Here is a 19,624-nt window from a genome sequence, read left to right as displayed (position 1 = left end):
GAGCGCTCGATCAGCTTCTTTTTAGAACATGTGGGGATTATGAACAGGAGAATCATGAATGAATTGACGTCGGGCCCTAGAAAATTAATTTGGAAATCAAATAGTGACAGTAACAAGACGCATGTCGAAACGACTCAGTGTATTACAGTTAGGGAAAAATATCTTAAAATATGGAAAGAATTGTGAACATTATGTTACGTTTTAAAAACCACAAGAACAAAGGCAATAAATGACGATGTAATCATCATTATTATAGTCATCGCTATAGTTGTATGTATCATTGTTTCCTTTGTTATTATTATTAATATCATTAATCATTATCATTATTATTGGATGGGGAAGAAAAATGCACTAATATATCTTTATAATGAAGTGTAAATGAAATTCTACGTAATTTGGTCCTAGAACCGCACTACGGCTTTAAGACTAAGGAAACATTTTTTTTCTCCTTCAGGAAATCACATGGAGGCTCAGTGCTTCTCACATGACAAGCAGCACTATGGACGGTGAGATCAATGAAGGTAAGTCTCCTTTAAGCCCATTTACGTACTGCGGGTGCGGGATGTCGCTTTGCTTATTTCAAACGCGATGTAAGCGAAGGCCAGCAGATGTGTTACAGTGTTTATTTTGATTAGTTTCGGATAAAAACGCTGCTCTGTTTACTTCTCCTTACTCTGACTTATGAGCTCCAAAACAGTTGCAAAGCATGCTGGCTTTGTAAAACGAGCTAGTCAGAAATATCCAGCACCACAATAATGAAAACCAGAATGAGAATTATTTATTGGAATTTTGTTATACATTCTTATTCAGTTCATATTTGACATATTGTATATCAAATTGGTATATTAAATTGTCCATAAACCTCGGTTTTGTGTACCATATATGTCACATAGTGTCTTTAAATTAATAATAAAAAATTAAAGAGTCATTTTTTTTCTTCAGTTTTCTGCTGTTTTCGCTGGCTGTGTTGTGTCGTGTAATGTGCTCGAATGAGTTTCTGTATTACTGACGCGTAACTGATACCCCATCATGGTCCACACTGTGATATGTACGCCGGCCCCTTAATTCCTCGTACCGTGGCCTTCTGGCTGCTGGGACACAGTTTGCATGGGCTGGATGCATTACATCGACCCCCGCAATCATTGCAGTTTTAAAAGCAGAAAGGCAATCGAGTAGAATAGCTCGTTTAAATTAGCGAAGTAAATCCATCGGATCTCCGACAGTTCGCAAAACATACGATCTTTATGTTCCAGTTGGCAATAAAATGTACAGACGCGTACAAGTGGAAAAACATAGTTGCAGTCTTCCTGTCTTACGTTTTTAAGCGTGGTCAAACCGGTTATAAGTATGCTCAGGAGCATTGCTAGAGATTTTGGGCCCCATGAAAGCATGTCATATTGCTCCCCCCCCGTACAGACCAATCCAGTTATTTTCCAGATTTTCTAGTCCCCCTGTCACTGACGGGCCATTGGAATCATCCTTATATGTTTATATAACCGAAACAGACGTCTTAGGTGTAAATTAACTGAATATCAGTTTGCGGAGAAGACAGTACAAAGGCTGGATTCCACCGAAAGGTTGAAAAATTTGGAGTTCTCCTTTTAAGAGGAACACAATTAACCACAAGGAAACCCGAGAGCGCATTAAACAAGTTAGTCTTTGTGGCTTTTGTGGAAGTTAGGCAGTGTGCAGAATCCCCCCGTGACAGTACTTTACAGAGCTGTTTTCCAGGTTATATTGCTTGTAATGATCTACATGCAGACTTTGTCTCGTTTGACCACTCTGCTTGCTTCTTTCCTCTTTTACTGGTGTAAACGGGCAAAGTCTGTGGGCTGAGAATGCCATGGTTACTGGTTAAAGACCCACACGGGCACTTGCTCTACATACTGTAAGCAAAGCACTTCGTCTGAAGTGGGGGGGGGAGAGTCAGTGACAAAATATTCCAGCTGTATAACATGGATTAGATTTGACTGAAGAGTGCAGTAACTTGTATTACTGAAGCATTTGGTTGTTTAGTTGACATGGATCCAAAGTGGATTTGTTTCTTTGTTTCGCAGAAGCGTGGCCTATAATCAGGTACATTATGTTATAATTTCACTTTAATTGCTCCACTGGCCACTGCATGCGCAGTGGTACTGCACAAGGATGCAGACAGCCAGTTTAAGCTAATTTGGTCAGATGTTCATGGTTTTGTCAGCAGTTGTTATATCATGCACAGCATTGATATTCTCTCTCTACTTTGAGGTCGTCTTTGTATCTGTAAATATAGCTAATAATAATTAAGGTCTCCTGCTTTCCTGCAATCGCAGGGTCTGTGCCGCCCTATTACAGAGAGGTATATGAGGCTTTGTGCAGCAAGAAGGATGAGAAGATCCAGGCCCAGGTCTTCCAGAGGTTACTCAGAAAGGCAGAGCTTCCGGTTGCTGTGCAGAACCAGGTGAGAGACACCTCAGCGTTATGGCTTTCATAACCTGTTGTATTAAAATGGTTTTTAATGACTATTGCACTCCCCTTACTTTAATTTGTTTTCAGTGTTTAGTTATAAGTTGTGTCTATATAATTACAGGAAATTTTTTCATTTTGAATAAACATTGAGCTTATTATAAGGTAATTATAACTGTCTGTTTTGGATAACTAACTGGAAGGATTATAATGATTTTTTTTACTAGTGAAATTGACTTTTAAACATTGAATTCTTGCCAGTGTAATTGCCAGTTGTCATACTGTCCGAATCAGAGATGCATTCCGTGGTTGACTTCCTATTTGCTCAGATTCTTCTCAGATAGGACTGATTTATAGTGAATGACAAGGCAGGATGTCCTCCCAGGTTAAAATAGGAAGGAGGAAATGAATAAATTGGCCGGTAAAAGAACAGGAACCAAAAGAATATGAAGATGTAACTCCGGGGCGAATGAGAATTCAGTCAGAAGAGGGAGAATCGTTGAGTGGCCGTGGTCAGTGTGCATGAGCTGACGGCGCTGATGCATTTATAATGTGAGCAGAGGGGGGCTGGGGGTGAACCTCTCCAAGACAAATACCTGCTAATGCTACCCATATAGCTTCAGATAGATCAGTCCCACATCAACCAGCTTAAAAGTCCCCCACTGGTTGCAGGGTTGCCAGCATGAGATTTTCATTTTGAGACAAGTCTGCACACCCATTCACATGTATGTAACAGGTATATTACCTTGTAAATAGTTTGTAGAGTTTGCGAACTATCCCAATGCTTCTGATGTAGCCAGTTTTAGGTTTGTAACGGAATAACATAGATTCGCTGTAAGATCTCTTGCGTGAGCGTGACAGTCAGAAAGCGTGAGTGTCACGCCAGATGCGTGTGTGTTGGCAACCTCGTGGTTGCCGGGCTGCAGAGGGACAGAGGCAGGAAACGTAATGCATCGAAAACCGCAGATAAGAAGGTCTGGTATGCTAAGAGGAAGAGATGCTGGTCTTCGAAGTCCCAACGAGAGCAAGGCCGCTGCGGCCTCCTGCTTTTTGCTCAGCTCATCCCCAGGCCCTACGGTTTCTCTCCTGGTCCTCATGCAGATGTTTCCGGGAAGCTTTTAGGAACTACGGTGCAGTGCTGGATGTGGGATCAGCTTTGGTTTAGTAGGTATCCGAGTTGAGTGAATCTTTGTTGGCGTATCAGCAAATGATTGGCTGTTTTTTCTGGCATGGATGGGCTCATATCTGGTATGTCGTGGTCTGAATTCTGCACTCCCTTGCATGCTGGACTCTCAAAAACTCATCCCAACCGCATTGGTTTTGAAGAAGGCACATTGTTTTCGTTTGTGTCGTCTCGACTGCTTGGGGGTCGCTCGGTGCCACTCTGGTCTGTGGTTTGCAGTAGCCAGTGGTGTCCCTGTACACTGCTAACAGGCTACAGAAATCCGTGTTGTCCTGAGGGGGCAGAGGTGGGCTGTGTGATTCTGGTGAGCGTGCCAACTTTGAGTACAATGATCAAGCCGGAAAGCCGTGGACTGAACCCCTCGCATTGCAGATCAGCGAGCAGGTGGATTGTGGAGACGGATCCCTGTCCAAACTGTCGCTGTACAGAGGTCTGGCACTGATCGCCTTCGCCCAGCAGGGAAAGCAGCCCACTCCCAAACTGCTGGAGAACTGCATCCAAGGTAAGCGGCCCAGCTTTCCCACCAGCCTCGTCTTTACTTTGCAACATTGGGCGATGGGCGATTCCTCGGCCAGCCAGCGTCTGTTTCTGCATTTTAGTAGGTCAGTGGGCTTGTAGTTGGCTGAACCTGAACTGTTCCAGTAAAACTGCAGAAACTCATGAATATTGTATTGTGCTTTGGATAAAATCATCTGTCATCTTAATTTAAATAGCAGGTTTTTAAGAACATTGGGTCTCATTCACCTACTGTTATTAAGAATACATTTCATCTTAAAACCCACTTATGCTGTTTTTATATAGATTCTGACACTTGTTAGGGTTTAAAAACATTTTTTCAGTTTTTTTTGTTTTGAGGGGAAAAAACCTGTTATATTCGGGTCACCACGGTAATTATATTTTATAATATTTAGAAATAAAAGCATTATTGCAATTTAATTCCTATAATAACTAGAATTGGGGAAAAAACACAGTAAGCTATTATTCTTCACAACATTATCAGCATTCGAATATGCGTAGATTCTGTTCTTACCTAAGAGCAAATCACAATTAAGAAAACAATGATGAATGTCAGGGTGTCATGAAAACTGCGTAGGTGGGTTTTAAGAAGAATTTTTTTAAGAATGGTTGGCGAATGAAGCCCATTTCCTGCAGCTTTAAGTACAGTGACTATAGTGACAATCGCTAAGTCGTCCGTGTTACTGGCTGCTCACCCACCGTGCCACGGGTCAGGTAGAGCCAAAGCAGGCTGATAACCTGGAATTCTCAGCCTACTGTTTGCGGTATCTGGGTATCACTGCCCCCCCCCCCCCCCCTTGTCACACACAGTTTGACATTGCTACTCATTCTGGGAAGTGTCAGCTCTCTGAGTTATGGAGTTGAAGGGGCAGTTAGATGCTTTAGAGCCGTCTATCTGTTTAGTGCTATTGTTCTGCTTGGAGTTGCCTGCTTTTGGAGATACCGCCTGTAGAAATGCTGGTCTTCTCTCGAAAATAATGGGACTGTATGACGTTCTTTCTGTGGTGATTAAAGCGCCAAACTCTACAGCAATGTCTCTTACCGGAAATCATGACCCGGTTAGTCAAGATAATCCACAGACTTCGTGGCGAGCAGTTCAATGTAGGAACTCTCTTCTTTTTCTTCATCAATTATATGACTGCGCAGAAGATATTGCCAGGGTGCTCGTATGTTCTCATTCTTTGGTGTTGGGTAGAGGGGGGAGGTGCTCCCAATCTGTCAGACCTGTACTTGGGTCCCTCCCCAGACCTGTCAAGGTGTCGGGTTTCCTCGCGGCTGCAAAGTCTTTCTCATAGGATCCACTGTTCTTTCGTCTTTTAAAGACCTGTTGGGTGAGATTAACCTTCTTCCACATCGTGAGGCTGCTTTAATCGGCAAAGGTAACATCATCAGACTTTCACTGACTGTGGGTGCGGTGATGCTCGTTAGCCGGAAGGATCTCTCGCCTTTTGTAGCCTGGGGTTGTGTGATATGGGATTCCGTAGCCGCCGGGAACCTGACAAGGGCCACACTCTTCTCAGTCTTCTTCCATCCAGCCAATATTCAGGCAGAATCACAGGCGACAGGTGACCCTGAATTGGAATAATCTTTTCATTTACTTATCATTGTTATTTTCATATTATTATTATTGTTGTTGTTGTTGTTGTTGTTGTGACATAAGAGAGTGACCAGTTTCAAACAAAGTGGACAGGATCAGGCTCAAAGGTACAACAGCAGGACTCGGGCTGGATCCGTTTTGGCCCTTGCGCGTTTTTCTAAGCACCGTGCTGGTGAGCTGCGTTCAGCCCCTCCCTGAGCTCGGCGCTCTACTTCGCCAGGGTTTCCCAAGCCTCAGCTGGGTGAGCCGAGTGACCTGCAGGCCCTGAAGATGCAGCGGGCTCTGGAGGACCCCCTGACAGTGCGGCAAACACTGGAGCAGCTGCTGAAACGAGACGCCGTAACGGTGGAGCTCATTCCTGAGAAGAAGGGCCTCTTCCTCAAGCACGTGGAGTACCAGATGACCAGCGAGGTGAGGTGGCCGCTAAGCTAAGCCACGCTAATTAGGGAATGAAATAGAGCTGTGGTTGAGTGTTTATGTGACGGCCAAGCCCAACCCTGGACAGAAGACTACAGACGGTATGTTTTAATTAGTGTTGTAGTGGCACCATAGGCGGGGGGGGGGATACGTATTGGATTGTGATGATTTATGGATGGATTTATGCTACGTCACTCCTGGAGTGAGATATTCTGGCTGTGGAATACTAATGAAAAGGGCGTCATTCCCTCCCCGGCCCCTAGGTCACGTGGTCACTCTCTTTGTACCCTCGCAGAGATTCAAGATGTCGGTCTACCGCAGATACAGTGATTTTGATGTTTTCCATGAGCTTCTGCTGCAGAGGTTCGCGTACAGAATGGTGCCGGCCCTCCCCCCCAAACGGATGCTGAAGGGAGGTATGGACCAGGGGCTTATTTTGGGTGGAGGGTTGAACAGTAACACTGCAAGGATGGAGCGGTGGATGCTAGGCATACGTTGGCAGTTCGGATTTCCCCCTTTGCTGTGGGTACCGCTGGAGGGAATTCCCCCTCAGCCATCTCAGTGTCTCCTTGAGCAGATATTCACAGTCAGACGTTGGCCCTACTGTTTTGGGCAGTTACACTCCACTGGCACCATTTACTCTTTTAACCCCACCCTCTTGCCATTTCTGGCCCATGCCCCCCCAGTCCTGACGTCAACATCAGAGAGGGAATTCATCGAGGGCCGGAGACGGGCCCTGGGGCGTTTCATCAACCTGGTGGCCCGACACCCCCTCTTTTCTGAGGATGAGCTGTTGAAAACTTTCCTGACCTTCAGTGGCTCGGTATGTGACTGGGGGCGGGGAATGGGGCAGGTCAGGTCAGGCCATGTGATTGGTGGTGGACATTCCAGCCAATCAGAATGTAGTCATTTGTTTAGATCTTTTATACCAAAATCCCTGCAATAATTACAGTTTACACATGGCCAAGATTATGGTGGCGTGATCAGAACAGTGATATATTTTGCTTATGTATATAATCATAATGTATATGGATATAATCAGATTTCTCTCCCTTTTCCCTTTAACTCTGTATTAGTTACTGTATTAGTCGCATGGATTCTTTGCACGGAAGAATGTAGTTGCTCACCAGATGTTATAATGCATAATTGATTATCGTTTGAGATGTTCTGCTGTCCCGGTAGCCTTGTTTCAATTTATTTTGTTTTGGGACTCGGCCTAGATTCTGTAGTACTGGATAAGCAATTCTTATAAATCCAGATTGAACTGCCTAACTAATTATGCTGTAATTTTACATTTAATATGTATTGACTAGCTAGATTGAGTTGTGCATGTGGTGTGTCTAAGAATGTCCCTTGTAGGCCAGGAGTGGCTAGTGAAGGGATGGTAGCCCTGAATGGGAAGTAGACGATGAATGTTGGGTTGCCCATTCGCTTTAGTGGGGGGGGGGGGGGGCGGGTGTAATGGGTTTGGGTTATGCACAGCCCAGCTGCACTAACTTCCAGGTGGCTCATTGGCCTCTGAAGGTCCTGAAAATGCAGTTAAGGTTGACGTTGCCCATCCTCTGAGAGCCGTGCAGTCGCACTCTTGTTTGTGAGCCATACGCCACTCTCTTTCTTTGTTGTGTTACACAGTGGCTCGCCTTCCCCGCATACACATAATGGAAGTGTCCCAAAATACTGGGTGTGTCCCAGAATGAATGACTGGGATTCTGGGAAAATGAGAGAGAGCAGCAAGTTGACTTGTCAAAGTGACTTGAAATATGCTTGTTTGTCCTTATTCAGGACGTGCAGAACAAACTGAGAGAGATCTTCCGGAGGACCGGAGATGAGTTTATGTCGTGCAGCTCTGCCACACAGGCCAAGGTCAGTCACCGGAGGTCTGTCCCTTATTTTTCTGCATAGAGAGACGCTGGTGGTGAGGCCTGTGAGAAGCTAATGCCACGCTCCATCTTTTTGGGCTACAGGAGCACCTGCCTGTGGACATCCAGGCCCAATTTGCAGCCAGCAAGGAGCTGATCAGGAACATCTCCAACAGCTTCCACAAGATCCGGGACAAGGCGGAGAAGATGGCGGAACGCTCCAAGGAGAACGCGGTGGATCTGCTAGCTTTCGGCAGGGAGCTCAGGTGCGGTGCGCCACCTAGCTGCAGTGTTTCAGTATGGCGTCTTGGCCGTCCTGCTGCCGTTTTTGATCACGAGTTCCTCCCTGTCTGTAAAATAGCCATGTGGGTCCAGTTATCAAAAAGCACACACACACATGCATATACACACACAGGGTTGTAACTGCATCTTCGTGGGGACTCTCCATTCATTTCTATGGGGAAAACTCCAATCCCAACATGATGACCTTAACCCCTACGCAGCCCTAACCTTAACCATAAGTAACCAAACAAAATATGAGACTTTATGCATTTTTAGTTTTCTGATTGTATTCACAGATCTTTGTGGGGACCTGAAAAACAGGGACTCTCCTTTAACTTCTGAAATTCTGAAATACCAACAATGACAACTGTAGCCCCTGAACCAACCCTAACTTTAACTTCTGGCATTTTTAGTTTTTAGTTATTTTTTTAAATCAGAGATTTTTATAAAAGTGGTCCCCACAATGTCAAAATAGCAGGTTCTTATCACGTTGTAATATATACACGAGGCACACACATCTGAGGGATGGATGTAGACATTCGGCACAGGCAGCGTACAGCCATGTACAGTTTTATTTTCAGTTCCCTTTGTGTGGCTCGAAATGTGGCACGTTAAAGGAGGCTGGCTCTTGTTCCGACGCAGCGCGCTGGGCTCGGATACGTCGGCCCTCCCCGCCCTGGCCTCTCCCAGCTCCACCTGGGCCCCCGTCCGGCAGTCCCTGAAGGTCCTGTCTGTGGAATTTGCCTTGTTGTCAGACAAAGCGGCTCAGCAGGTAAGAACACATGCCAACACCCGCGATTCAGGATAATCCGCCTGCTTACCAACATAGTCTTGTTTTTTTTTTTGTTTATATATTTTTGAAGGGAAGAAGAGAAGAGGACGATGTCGTGGAAAAACTTAATCTTTTCTTGGACTTGTTGCAGTCATACAAAGTGAGTGACTATAGTTTGGAGGGGGGGGTACACCTTCTGATACTGTATGTACTGCCGGGAATAATGCAAACAAAGCGAAAAACATGAGCAGGCCTGCTTGGAAGGAATTCTGCTGAGCAGGAATAAATGAGGGATGTGTAGGAGAGCAGTGAAGCAGTGTGTCCTTCTGTGTGCCTACAGAGACTCAATAACAGGAAACTGGCTGAGAGCCTGCTGAAGGCTGGCCAGGCATGTGCCTGTAGGTCCTGCAAAAGAGGAAAGAGAGGGCAATGAGATTGAGGAACACAGGAGTAGCACAGAGCGTAAATACAGGTAGCTGTTGTGTAACGTTACCATTTTGAATATTTAGGTTACATACAGTATTGTGCAAAAGTCTTAGGCACTCAAAAGAGATGTTTAACGCTATTTATCTGGGTAGTAAGTGCACATTTTCTTAGAACAAAAATTATAATTTAACATAAGAACATATGAAAATTACGAGTAACACAATAAAAACTAGTAAAAATGTCTTCAGTTCTCCAGAAAGTTACTGATATCTACTTGGATAGCTAGATGAACACCACTTCAGTTCCCAAACTCCCAAACTCCTCAGTGGCATCCGAACCATTCTATGTATTTATTAAATTTCACCACCAGCTCGCTTGATTAATTATCTTAATTAGTTAAAAAAGTGAACGAGATATTGAATAGATATATGAGGTGGGCTAGTGGTCAGGTCACAAAACACACGAGTGTGTTGTATGGTTGCTGGAAATAACAGGGTTATTTTAGCAGAGGTTTTGAAATGGCTGAGCTGACACACTTTGTTAGGCGTAACAGCATAGTTTTACACTAACGTGACAGTTATTTAAACATAATTATTTTTTGGCTGCCTAAGACTTTTGCACAGTACTGTAGCTCTCTAATGATGACAGTATACTCTCTTAGGACGTTTGATATGCTTGTATGCAAAATAACTGGCACTCTCAACAGGGCATGTAGAGGCTGCCCGTGAGAATGCCTGAGGGTCCTAAATTGCAGGTTGGAGCTGTATATCACAGCTCAGTGCATTTTGATAAATATACTAGACTTAATTATAACTGAACAGTCTCATCTAGTCATGCAGGCAAATGATCACGGTCTTAGTGCATGGTTTTTTTGTTAAGTTAAATTTCTGTAGGCATGATCAAGTGACCCAGAGATGGTCAGAAAGAAAAATGACTTTGGGTACAAGTAGCGAAAGCTTGTGGAGGAAAAATCTTTGGAAGAACTGTAGCAGAGTTTGGGTTCAGATATTTGGGCTCGCTTCCTAGGGTCGAAAAGGAAAACGGAAGGCAGTTGTATGTAACTGCCACGAGGCAGAGGAGCGAGAGATGTCACATGACCATCTATTATCTACGTACCCAGATTCCTCAAACACTCCCGTTAAATGGCTATGCTCACAGAGTGGATGTGTCTGTATGCGAGCAGGACCTGTGTGAGCGGCATGAGAGGGGGGTTCTCCACGAGCACCAGCGTGCCCTGCAGAAGTATAGCGTGATGAAGAGGCAGGCCATGACTGCCGCCGCCCAGCCCAAGGAGCAGGTGTCCGTCGAGCAGCTGGAGTCTCGCATCGTGCAGGTGCCTCTGGGGGGGGGGGGGGGGGGGCGGCATCTCAAGGGTGCCCTGAAACAACAGAACCTGATTGATTGTTCATTCACATTATAATGGGATGTTGTTTATACTCCACTGTTTATACTCCTTATGTTTATACTCCTCTCCACTATACTCCACTGTTTATACTCCACTGCACTATACTCCACTCTACTCCACTGTTTATACTCCACAAAACTGGAAAATATCAGGATACCTCAGAGTGCCAGAGAGGTCAAAAACCCTTACTGCAGCAGGATGCAGATGACATTACACTGACCACCGCTGTGATTCACCTGATGATTCATTTGAGTTGATCAGCCTTTCCACGCGCCCAAGGTCGTCACTGTTTTTGTGGTTTCGCTTCCTGGGAGCATTGCAGCTTATGGCAAGGTCATAGCCTCAGGCTGATTTCTGTGAACAGGCAATACAGGTTTCACTCATTTAAAATGCAATTTTGTTTTTAATAGTTGTTTTTCGTAATTTTTCCCCTGCGCGACATTTGGCCAATCACAATTCAGAAGGTGGTATGGGAGGGGTTATGCTGATACATGACCTGGACCCCTAACAGCCTCAGTAACACTTGTATCAGGGCTGATCAGAGCCCCTTCCCCACCCCAAATGTGCAGGAGGGGCCGAAGGTTTGAGATTCTGACTAAAATTAGAAACTCCTCATCAAGTGGCTTCATTAAATGTGCTGGGGTCTGCTCTCCACCATACGCTGTCTGATGAAGATCCCATTAAAACGACTGGAGCCTAATGGGACCTCCTCAAGTCCGAGGCGTGTTATTTTATAATTTTTTTTTGGGGGGGGGGGGGGGGGTTATTGGGCAGGTGGTAAGGGTAAGGTCTTTTTAAATCACTGAGTTTTACCACCGGCAGTAACTCTTGTAAGGTTCATAGCTCCCAATTAATAGTATTTTAGTGAGCTTGAGTACAGTCTGTAAATCCTGGATTATGGGGTTAAATGCATGGATGGATGCCAGGCTTTGTGCATGCCTCGCCCTAACACCCATTTTTCTCTGCACCCCCTGCAGCAGGAGAACGCCATCCAGACCATGGAGCTCCGCAACTACTTCTCCCTGTTCTGCCTGCACCAGGAGACACAGCTGGTCTTCACGTACCTGCCCATGACATCTCACATCCTGGGCTCCTTCGTCACCTCCCAGATTCAGGGCCACCACGAGGTGATTGGATGACACTGGTCCTGCCCCCAGCCTCCTTGACCACTCATTGCCTCCCATTTAAATTCTTGCAGACGACTTTGCCGAATTACCGGCTAATTTTGGTCAAAATTGCGACAGTTAAAGTCATAGTTTAACCATTTCACTTTGCTGAGAGCTATAAAAAACACCTATTGTTAAGCCTTATATATAAAGTCACAAAATGTAGTTACAAATTTGTATGCGTTTCCCTTTACATATTTAATTAGTGAATCACTTTTGAGAAGGTGTGCAGGCCCAGACTGACCTGATGTCTTGCTTTCCAGATGGGTGAGGTCTGGAACGATCTTCGCCCAAAGCTGAGTTGTCTCTTCGGGAACAACAACAGCATTCCTTCTTCCCCCCTCAGCCCCCAACAGGGGACGCTGAAGATGCCCCTGGCCACCTAGTGACAGCAACTGGGAAATGCAGCCTCATGCAGAAACACGACGTAATCATATTTACACAGTACAGGAAGGGGAGGGTGACGGACATTCTGAGTGTTACATGCATAGTGTCAGAGTTGAGAGGAAAACAGGCACTATGCACTGCTGACTGTCACCTCTGAAGGAGAACAATTATGCAAATCTATACAAATAATTCAACAGTAGAATTTAAGAGCAAAATGTATTGTTTATAGAAGTGCTTATTTTTGAAAAGAGTTATTTTGATTACTGAATGTATCAGGGACTGGTGCCAAACTGGAGGTGTACTTCTGGTAGATGGGGGATGAACTTGTCATATGATTATTTTTTTTTAATTTTTTTTACATTATATTGTAGATGCGTCAAAGGGGCATGGTCACATGACTGTTGGCCAATGAACCTCTACTCACAGGACAGGGGGAATGTTCCTGGATTGAGAAAGGGATTTTGGAAGATTCTAGGCCAGATTTTTCTGATAGTTAAAGTAATGTTAGATGTATTCTTACCCTAGAAACACTCAATTTAACACACACTATAAAATGGACCGATTGTTTTGGTAACATTGTTTTGTAAGTTCATTTGAAACCTTTATTGTCTGACTTTGTTGGTCAGCGTTAAAGCCTGTCAGCATCTGCTTTACGTTGTTTTGAAACACTACTTAAACATTTTCTTTGCAATTTGATTCGCGTAGCAGTTTCCTCTTGCAGACCGAAAATCTGCTTTTCTGTGTGTAGCCTGGGCCAAATCGTTTTCAGTTCAGGCACAAAATACAGGTTCTTCTCCACAGACAGAGTGATGCTGCTGTTGTCGGCACAGATTATTGTATGTTTTGATTTGCGCATTCACCAGGCGGGGGAGGTCAGCCTTGAGTATAACGGCGTGGTTTTAGGTGAGCTAACGTGACCGCAGATGCTTAGACTCCAGCGTAATGGGACAGAGTATCACTGACGCTGCATGAAAGCCAGGGAAGTTTTCTTCTGTGACTGTTGAAGTACGTATCTGGTTTAGCTTAAGATCTGCGAAATGTGGCTGTTTGCACAGTTTTTTGATTTTGGAAGTTTTTTTTTGATAACATGCAAATAGCTTGTGTGCATTGTGAAGTGCTCTAGCCCTCAGCCTGCTGAATTTCTATCCTGACTTCAAGATGAAGGTTTCTAGCCCTCAGCTTGCTGAATTTCTATCCTGATTTCAAGATGAAGGTTTCTAGCCCTCAGCTTGCTGAATTTCTATCCTGATTTCAAGCTAAAATTTTCTAGCCCTCAGCTTGCTGAATTTCTATCCTGATTTCAAGCTAAAGGTTTCTAGCCCTCAGCTTGCTGAATTTCTATCCTGATTTCAAGCTAAAGGTTTCTAGCCCTCAGCTTGCTGAATTTCTATCCTGATTTCAAGCTAAAGGTTTCTAGCCTTCAGCTTGCTGAATTTCTATCCTGATTTCAAGCTAAAGGTTTCTAGCCCTCAGCTTGCTGAATTCGTCATACTTGCTTTTTTTTTTTTAAGTAAATGCACTTTGGACAATAAGTGACCTTGTAGACAAGGTCTGGCAATAATTGTCGGTGACATCATTGTAAGACATTCTAATTTTAGGGATTTCTATATTCTTGCCTAGTGATGTCACTGATATATATATATATTATATACACACGAACACACACACACACACCATAGTAGCCAATAAATAGCCAAATCAGCAAGTGTCTGAACCATAGACCTGCATTTGCAAGTTCAAGGTTTGCTGTCCTGGTAGCATATTGTCGTCACCTCGGAAATACGAATGCGTCTACAAGCGTGTGCTGTTCTCAGTTCCTACTGGTTGTAGGCAAGAAAAAAAATACTAGTCTCAGGATAAGTTTCTGCTCTCCATTTAAAGGTAACCATGACGCTCACAGCACCTGCCAATCATTTATACATGAGCTACATGCAGTTACAGAGCTATACAGGAAACTGGAGGCAGCTTCATAATTACATTCTTCTAGTATTTGTCGCTCAAAAATATCTTTGTAATCATGACTGTTAATAAAATGGAGAAACTTAGCAAGAAAAGCAAACTACAGATTTTCTGATTTTGTTTGCCAGTATTAACAAGTGTCTACTGTTTCATGACACTTAACCTTCTCATTTGTAATTAGAAACGAAAAAATAAAATTTTCACTTCAGTCTTTCTCATCCGTTATTGTATTTTATATACATGTATGTGTGTGCAATCGACAACCTCTTAGAAAGTAGTTAAATGCTTACTGCCACCTGCTGGGCAGGAGATGTCAGTGTACACAGTGGTTGGTACAGATTACAGCCCTTCACACTGCAGGCTGTATGGGCTGAAGGAAATTAGTCCTAAGCGAAAACACTAAGTGTGAATGGAGCACATATTTACATGACTTAATCCAGCTATTACTCATAAATGTTGATGTTGTCCTACATGTGACCTGTCTTCTCTTATTAAACCTGCTTTTCGTAATGGCTTCAGCAGGCCCCCATGAAGGAAGAGATTTATTGCATTTTTACTTTCTGGATCTGAAATGTCCGCCTCTGGCCAGATGACCGATTAGCATCGTCGCTTCTACCTGCGCTTGTGAAGCATCCTGATGCGTTTCCATGCGCTTAATCTGTGCTGTTTGCTAGACAACACTGTGCTGCGAGATTAAACTCCATGTTAAAAAGACAAAACTATAAAAATGACATTTTTAACAAAGATCCAAATTTATTCATAACTGATCACAGATAATTCCCATATTTGGGCAAATGCAAAACATCGTACATCGTTACTATGTATTTTCAGTTGTCTTTGATATAATCACAGCAAATCAGTTTAAATTATGACATGAAATGAAATGCACATAAATCATTTGTCCTACAGAAATGCAAAGTGTGGACATTATTTCCAGATGGCTGACAGTCAATTTCAGTGCCTGAAATGTTTTTGAAACACACTTGTGTATTTGTCCTGAAATGGAAACAACCCAAGCTAGGTTTAAAATGAATTAGAAAACAAAAAATCATCTGTTTAAATTGACAGCTTGGTTTCCACTTCCTATTAACTTTAACCATTCTGAGAATACTGACATCCATTTGCCAGCATAAGTTGGAAATTTCAGAACATTACACCAAGTTTTTTTTTTTTTTTTTTTTAAATAAGGTCCAACATGCCAATATATATATATATTTTTAAACATGAGAAACATTACAGGGAGATACCCAGCTATGGTCACATCCATCATGAGGCACCATTCTGAAAATATCAGATGGCAAGTATGTGTATCATCACTGAGACTGACTGACGGTCTATTCTTAATCCAAAGCTAATGTTTAAACATCAATCACCCTCTTTGGCAGAAGAGTATTTCACAGGCGACTGGGCTGCAGATCAGTGGGTTTCAGCAGACAACTCAGTGCCACCCGTAAAATATCCACGTCCTTTCTAAATACTTCCAGATTTCGATATTTTTAGCTATATTACACCCTACTGTGACTCTCTTCTAAAGCAAAAGAAAGCACCAAGATACCACATAGGTTTAGAGAGCTGTGGCAGTCTCTACGCATCACAAATAAGTAAGTAAAAGGGGGGAAATCCCTAATGTTTACTCTGGATTTGAAATTTGAAATGGATTACAAGGAAAGAATGTTGTGGGTGGCTTTGACTCCCACTGAGTCTTTACAGCAGGCAGATACATTTTTTTGCTTCCTTTTTATGCTCCCGCTTCCTCGCTTTTAGACGGAGTATGAAAAGCAGCAGACAGTGGTCAGGGTGGCCACGCCCACTCGCACCTCCTGGCGGGTGGCAGCTAAATGGCCGTACTCTCCCTCCCGCTCAGAGCTCCTGCACCACCTCCAGCTTCTGCTCGAGCATCAGGTCGTGTCCCTGAAACCTGAAGTAGCCCAGGAACTTCTTGCCCTGCAGCATGAGGGGGTACCACAGGATGTCGTCGGGCCACATCTGGTCGTAGGGGATTTTGCTGCAGTCAAACCATTTGGGCCTCATTTCTGCAAGAGGGAGGGAGGGGGGGGGGAGAGAGAGAGAGAGAGAGAGATTGTACTTAAGGCGGGGGTAGAATACCACAAACGGCTATGCTGGCATGCATATATGGCCCCAAAATGTAACAAGGGTCTTAATGTCACAAATACATATACAAGATGTAAATACATTTCATAGACACAAACTTGTCAATTATGCGTAATATTAAACTAAATTGTGCAAAACTAACAAAACAACAGTTAAACGAGTCAGTAGATTATTTCTCCTCATTGAGACCATTTTTTTCTGGAGGTAAACATCCTTTATTGTTCTACACATACATTTATTTATTACAAATACAGCACCTCAATATACACTCTAAAGATAAAACTGCGTGTAAATTAATGGATGCGCCAGGAATATGATGCTGGCGACCCGAAAAGGAACCACTCCTTCTTTACTCACTCGCCCAAACAATATATGCACATATGCATATAAAAATGCTTGGTATTCTGGAAAAAAAAGACTTCAGTGACACAGTATGCAAATACTTTCCTTCTGGGAAACCAGCAGTACAGACTACCCTTATTCCTTTTTAAGTTCTTCCACAGAAGAGTCTGTACATGACTGCAGTCATGCCTTTCACATGTTTCTCTCGCATATCTATTTTACAGTTTTCTTGTAACTTCCATCAACACGTGTAGGAAATGTAAGGTAACGGAAATCAGGTACCATCTGTCTCGGTAGGGATTCCCTTGAAAGAATCCGCCCTGAATACGTGAACGTCCATGATCTCCGTTTCGCCCACAAACTCAAATTTTATGTTTCCGATCTTTACCAGCGTGTCCACGGTAAGGCCGCTTTCTTCCAAAAGCTCGCTGCAAAAGCAAGAAATTCAAGTCACTGTGTGTCAGATCTACAAAAAAGTTCTCATTGTCATCACTTAATTATCTTTCTTATACCGCTTAGCTGCATGTTCAATGGTTTCCCCGGGCTGTACTTTGCCTCCGAAGCCATTCCACCTTCCTGCGCCGAAGCCCCTCTTCTTCATCCCAAGCAAAACCATTCCGGGCCGACGCACCAGCACCAAAGTGAAAAGCTTGTTCGTCAGCATTGCTCCACTGGAAGAGGTAGAGACACCCTATGTACGTTAATCGTGCATCTAATTGAATGGATTGTTAATATGAACTGCATAGCACGCCATGTACCGGCAATTATTATTTTATCATTAAACCTTATTTTATAAGCTAAGGTTACGCTGTTCAACATATTACCCCCCAACAAAAACACGTAGGTAAGTACAGTAATGGTAAAGCATATACTTATAAACAAGTATATAGAAACCTGTACTCAAAGTACCATAAAGAGCATGATTAATATCGCATCCTACTAGCATATGCTGCAAGCTAGCACTTCTGAAACTATATTGAAATACCCAAAAGAGTAGCGATGAATGAATGCAGAAAGCAGATAAATGCAACAGCTGATGATAAAGAACAAAGCGATATGCAGCCGATCCCCTGGTTTAATGTGACAGTTTTTCCCGCGACTTTCAGCAGAATCACGTGCTCCGCGTCTCGCTGTCCTGCAGTGAAAAATGTTCGACTGGAAACAAGAAACATGTTTCATATGTACTAACCTTACAAAACAAAGTCAAACAGAAACGTGACAAACTAGTCGGACTGAGTCTCTGTTGCGATGAACAGCTTGCTTTTACTGCAGAGGCACCTGCACCTTTCAGCGCGAACTTTTAAAAAGACGCCGCGGAATCTTAAAGGGAAGAGCAGCACGGAGCAGCGCTGGATCGCTCGGCAGCTCAGCGACCCTTTCGTCAAGGCCGCTCATGTACACAACTATCGGTGCAGGAGCGCCTTTAAGTTGCTGGAAATCGACGATCGGTACGGGCTCCTCAAACCAGGTTTCGGCGTCATCGACTGCGGTGCCGCACCAGGGGCGTGGAGCCAGATCGCAGCTCAAAGAATCAATTCAGCAGGGACAGGTAAATAAGATTTAAATATTAACTTGGATCTGGATGAGTGGCATTCATTTATACGTAACTTATCATTCACCATTCTGTTTAGATCCCGGATCACCGGTTGGCTTCTTGGTGGGCGTGGATCTTCTCCGCATCCCTCCTTTGGATGGAGCCCACTTTCTCTCTAATTGCGATGTCACCGATTCAGCCACGCAGACAGAATTGCGATCCCTGCTTCCTGGTGGGGTGGCAGATGTCATCCTAAGCGACATGGCCCCCAACGCCAGCGGCTTCAGGGAGATGGACCACGAAAAGCTGATCGCAATGTGTCTGTGCGTGGTGGACTTTGCCGAGAAGGTTTTGCGATCAGAGGGTGCCCTGGTATGCAAGTACTGGGACGGGAGTAAAGCTGGGCAGCTTCAGAACAGACTTGCCAGTATTTTCCAAGAAGTAAAGATTGTAAAGCCAAAATCCAGCAGGAAAGAGTCATCAGAACTGTTTTTTGTTGCGAGGTTTTTCAAGAAACGGTGAAAAACGAAAATCTGCTGAGTCACAAACTATGTAATAAATGAAGCCGCAAAAGGTATTAAAATTTCATTATTTATGATGATGCTGTCCAAATGTGATATTTCAGTGTGTGTGTGTGTGTGTGTGTTTACAGTATCTGTCAAAACCCTAACCCTAACTCTAACCCTTTGAAGGAGGGTGATGCTGTAGGAACACATGACCTGGCCACCTGATCTAATCACAGTAGAAATAGTTTAGATGCAGAAGGAAAATCCTGCAATAAGTACTTAGCATATGTGGGAGCTCCTTCAGGACAGCTGGAAAAGCATCCCAGGGGGGGCACCTCTGATGGAGAGGAGACAGCAGAGTCCGTCAGTCCCTGGAGCAGTTGGGGTTAATTAAGGGCCTTGCTCAAGGGCCCAATGGTGGGATCACTCTGCCGACCACGGGATTTGAACTGGCAACCTTCTGAGTCCCAACCCACAGACACCCCCTAACAAATTATTTTGTTTAATACAATTTTTGGCCACTCCATAATTCCATTTATATCTTCTAGTTTGTACAAACTTTTGACTGATTCTGTATTTGTGCGTTATGAAATCTTTGTGTGTGTGTGTGTGTGTATGTATACAGACAGGTAGATGGATGTTACAACAAAAGTACATTCGACTTCATATTCAGACACGTGTATTAATATGTTGTTTGTTTGTTTTTTTTATTATTAAAA

The 19,624-nt window shown here is 43.7% G+C and overlaps 3 protein-coding genes across 8 annotated transcripts; 2 read left to right on the top strand and 1 right to left on the bottom strand.

The window, feature by feature from the left end:
• The first annotated feature begins 15 nt into the window (after window positions 1-15).
• snx8a (sorting nexin 8a) lies at window positions 16-14,624 on the top strand. 3 transcript variants are annotated; one of them, XR_007384525.1, is made up of 15 exons: window positions 16-270; window positions 455-521; window positions 2,310-2,437; window positions 3,998-4,127; window positions 5,959-6,149; window positions 6,451-6,571; window positions 6,842-6,978; window positions 7,938-8,018; window positions 8,120-8,280; window positions 8,939-9,068; window positions 9,160-9,228; window positions 10,678-10,827; window positions 11,877-12,026; window positions 12,329-13,665; window positions 13,813-14,624. XR_007384525.1 is itself a non-coding variant. In XM_048990277.1 (14 exons), the coding sequence occupies exons 2-14, from the start codon at window positions 485-487 to the stop codon at window positions 12,449-12,451; spliced, it is 1,608 nt and encodes a 535-aa protein (XP_048846234.1). In that variant the 5' UTR covers window positions 16-270; window positions 455-484; the 3' UTR covers window positions 12,452-14,624. The 3 variants fall into 3 exon arrangements, 1 of the variants encoding a protein (XP_048846234.1); XR_007384524.1 differs by having other exon boundaries at window positions 13,764-14,624; XM_048990277.1 differs by having other exon boundaries at window positions 12,329-14,624.
• A 520-nt stretch (window positions 14,625-15,144) lies between these two features.
• nudt1 (nudix (nucleoside diphosphate linked moiety X)-type motif 1) lies at window positions 15,145-18,614 on the bottom strand. 4 transcript variants are annotated; one of them, XM_048990304.1, is made up of 4 exons: window positions 18,485-18,614; window positions 17,378-17,536; window positions 17,148-17,293; window positions 15,145-16,444 (listed from the first exon to the last, which is right to left on the bottom strand). In XM_048990304.1, exons 2-4 carry the CDS (start codon window positions 17,527-17,529, stop codon window positions 16,272-16,274), a joined length of 471 nt encoding a protein of 156 aa, XP_048846261.1. In that variant the 5' UTR covers window positions 17,530-17,536; window positions 18,485-18,614; the 3' UTR covers window positions 15,145-16,271. The 4 variants fall into 4 exon arrangements, with proteins under 4 accessions (XP_048846261.1, XP_048846262.1, XP_048846260.1 ...); XM_048990305.1 differs by lacking the exon at window positions 18,485-18,614 and adding an exon at window positions 18,055-18,188; XM_048990303.1 differs by lacking the exon at window positions 18,485-18,614 and adding an exon at window positions 17,851-18,012.
• On the top strand, window positions 18,114-18,997 carry mrm2 (mitochondrial rRNA methyltransferase 2). Its single transcript, XM_048990302.1, has 2 exons — window positions 18,114-18,414; window positions 18,497-18,997. The coding sequence occupies exons 1-2, from the start codon at window positions 18,114-18,116 to the stop codon at window positions 18,919-18,921; spliced, it is 726 nt and encodes a 241-aa protein (XP_048846259.1). The 3' UTR covers window positions 18,922-18,997.
• Window positions 18,998-19,624: the final 627 nt, after the last annotated feature.

Source organism: Brienomyrus brachyistius, chromosome 22 (genome assembly GCF_023856365.1).
Source record: "Brienomyrus brachyistius isolate T26 chromosome 22, BBRACH_0.4, whole genome shotgun sequence".
NCBI lineage: Eukaryota > Metazoa > Chordata > Actinopteri > Osteoglossiformes > Mormyridae > Brienomyrus > Brienomyrus brachyistius.
Note: the sequence above shows the minus strand (reverse complement) of the source record. Positions and strands in the feature narration are given on the sequence as shown.

Coding starts and splice junctions, on each gene's coding strand:
- snx8a (XM_048990277.1), top strand. CDS start 485: ATGACAAGCAGCACTATGGACGGTGAGATCAATGAAG. Junction 2,438..3,997: donor CGGTTGCTGTGCAGAACCAG/GTGAGAGACACC, acceptor CTCGCATTGCAG/ATCAGCGAGCAGGTGGATTG. Junction 12,027..12,328: donor AGATTCAGGGCCACCACGAG/GTGATTGGATGA, acceptor CTTGCTTTCCAG/ATGGGTGAGGTCTGGAACGA.
- nudt1 (XM_048990304.1), bottom strand. CDS start 17,529: ATGCTGACGAACAAGCTTTTCACTTTGGTGCTGGTGCGTCGGCCCGGA. Junction 17,294..17,377: donor ATTGAACATGCAGCTAAGCG/GTATAAGAAAGA, acceptor TTGCTTTTGCAG/CGAGCTTTTGGAAGAAAGCG. Junction 16,445..17,147: donor AATCCCTACCGAGACAGATG/GTACCTGATTTC, acceptor TCCCTCTTGCAG/AAATGAGGCCCAAATGGTTT.
- mrm2 (XM_048990302.1), top strand. CDS start 18,114: ATGAACAGCTTGCTTTTACTGCAGAGGCACCTGCACCTTTCAGCGCGA. Junction 18,415..18,496: donor AATCAATTCAGCAGGGACAG/GTAAATAAGATT, acceptor CATTCTGTTTAG/ATCCCGGATCACCGGTTGGC.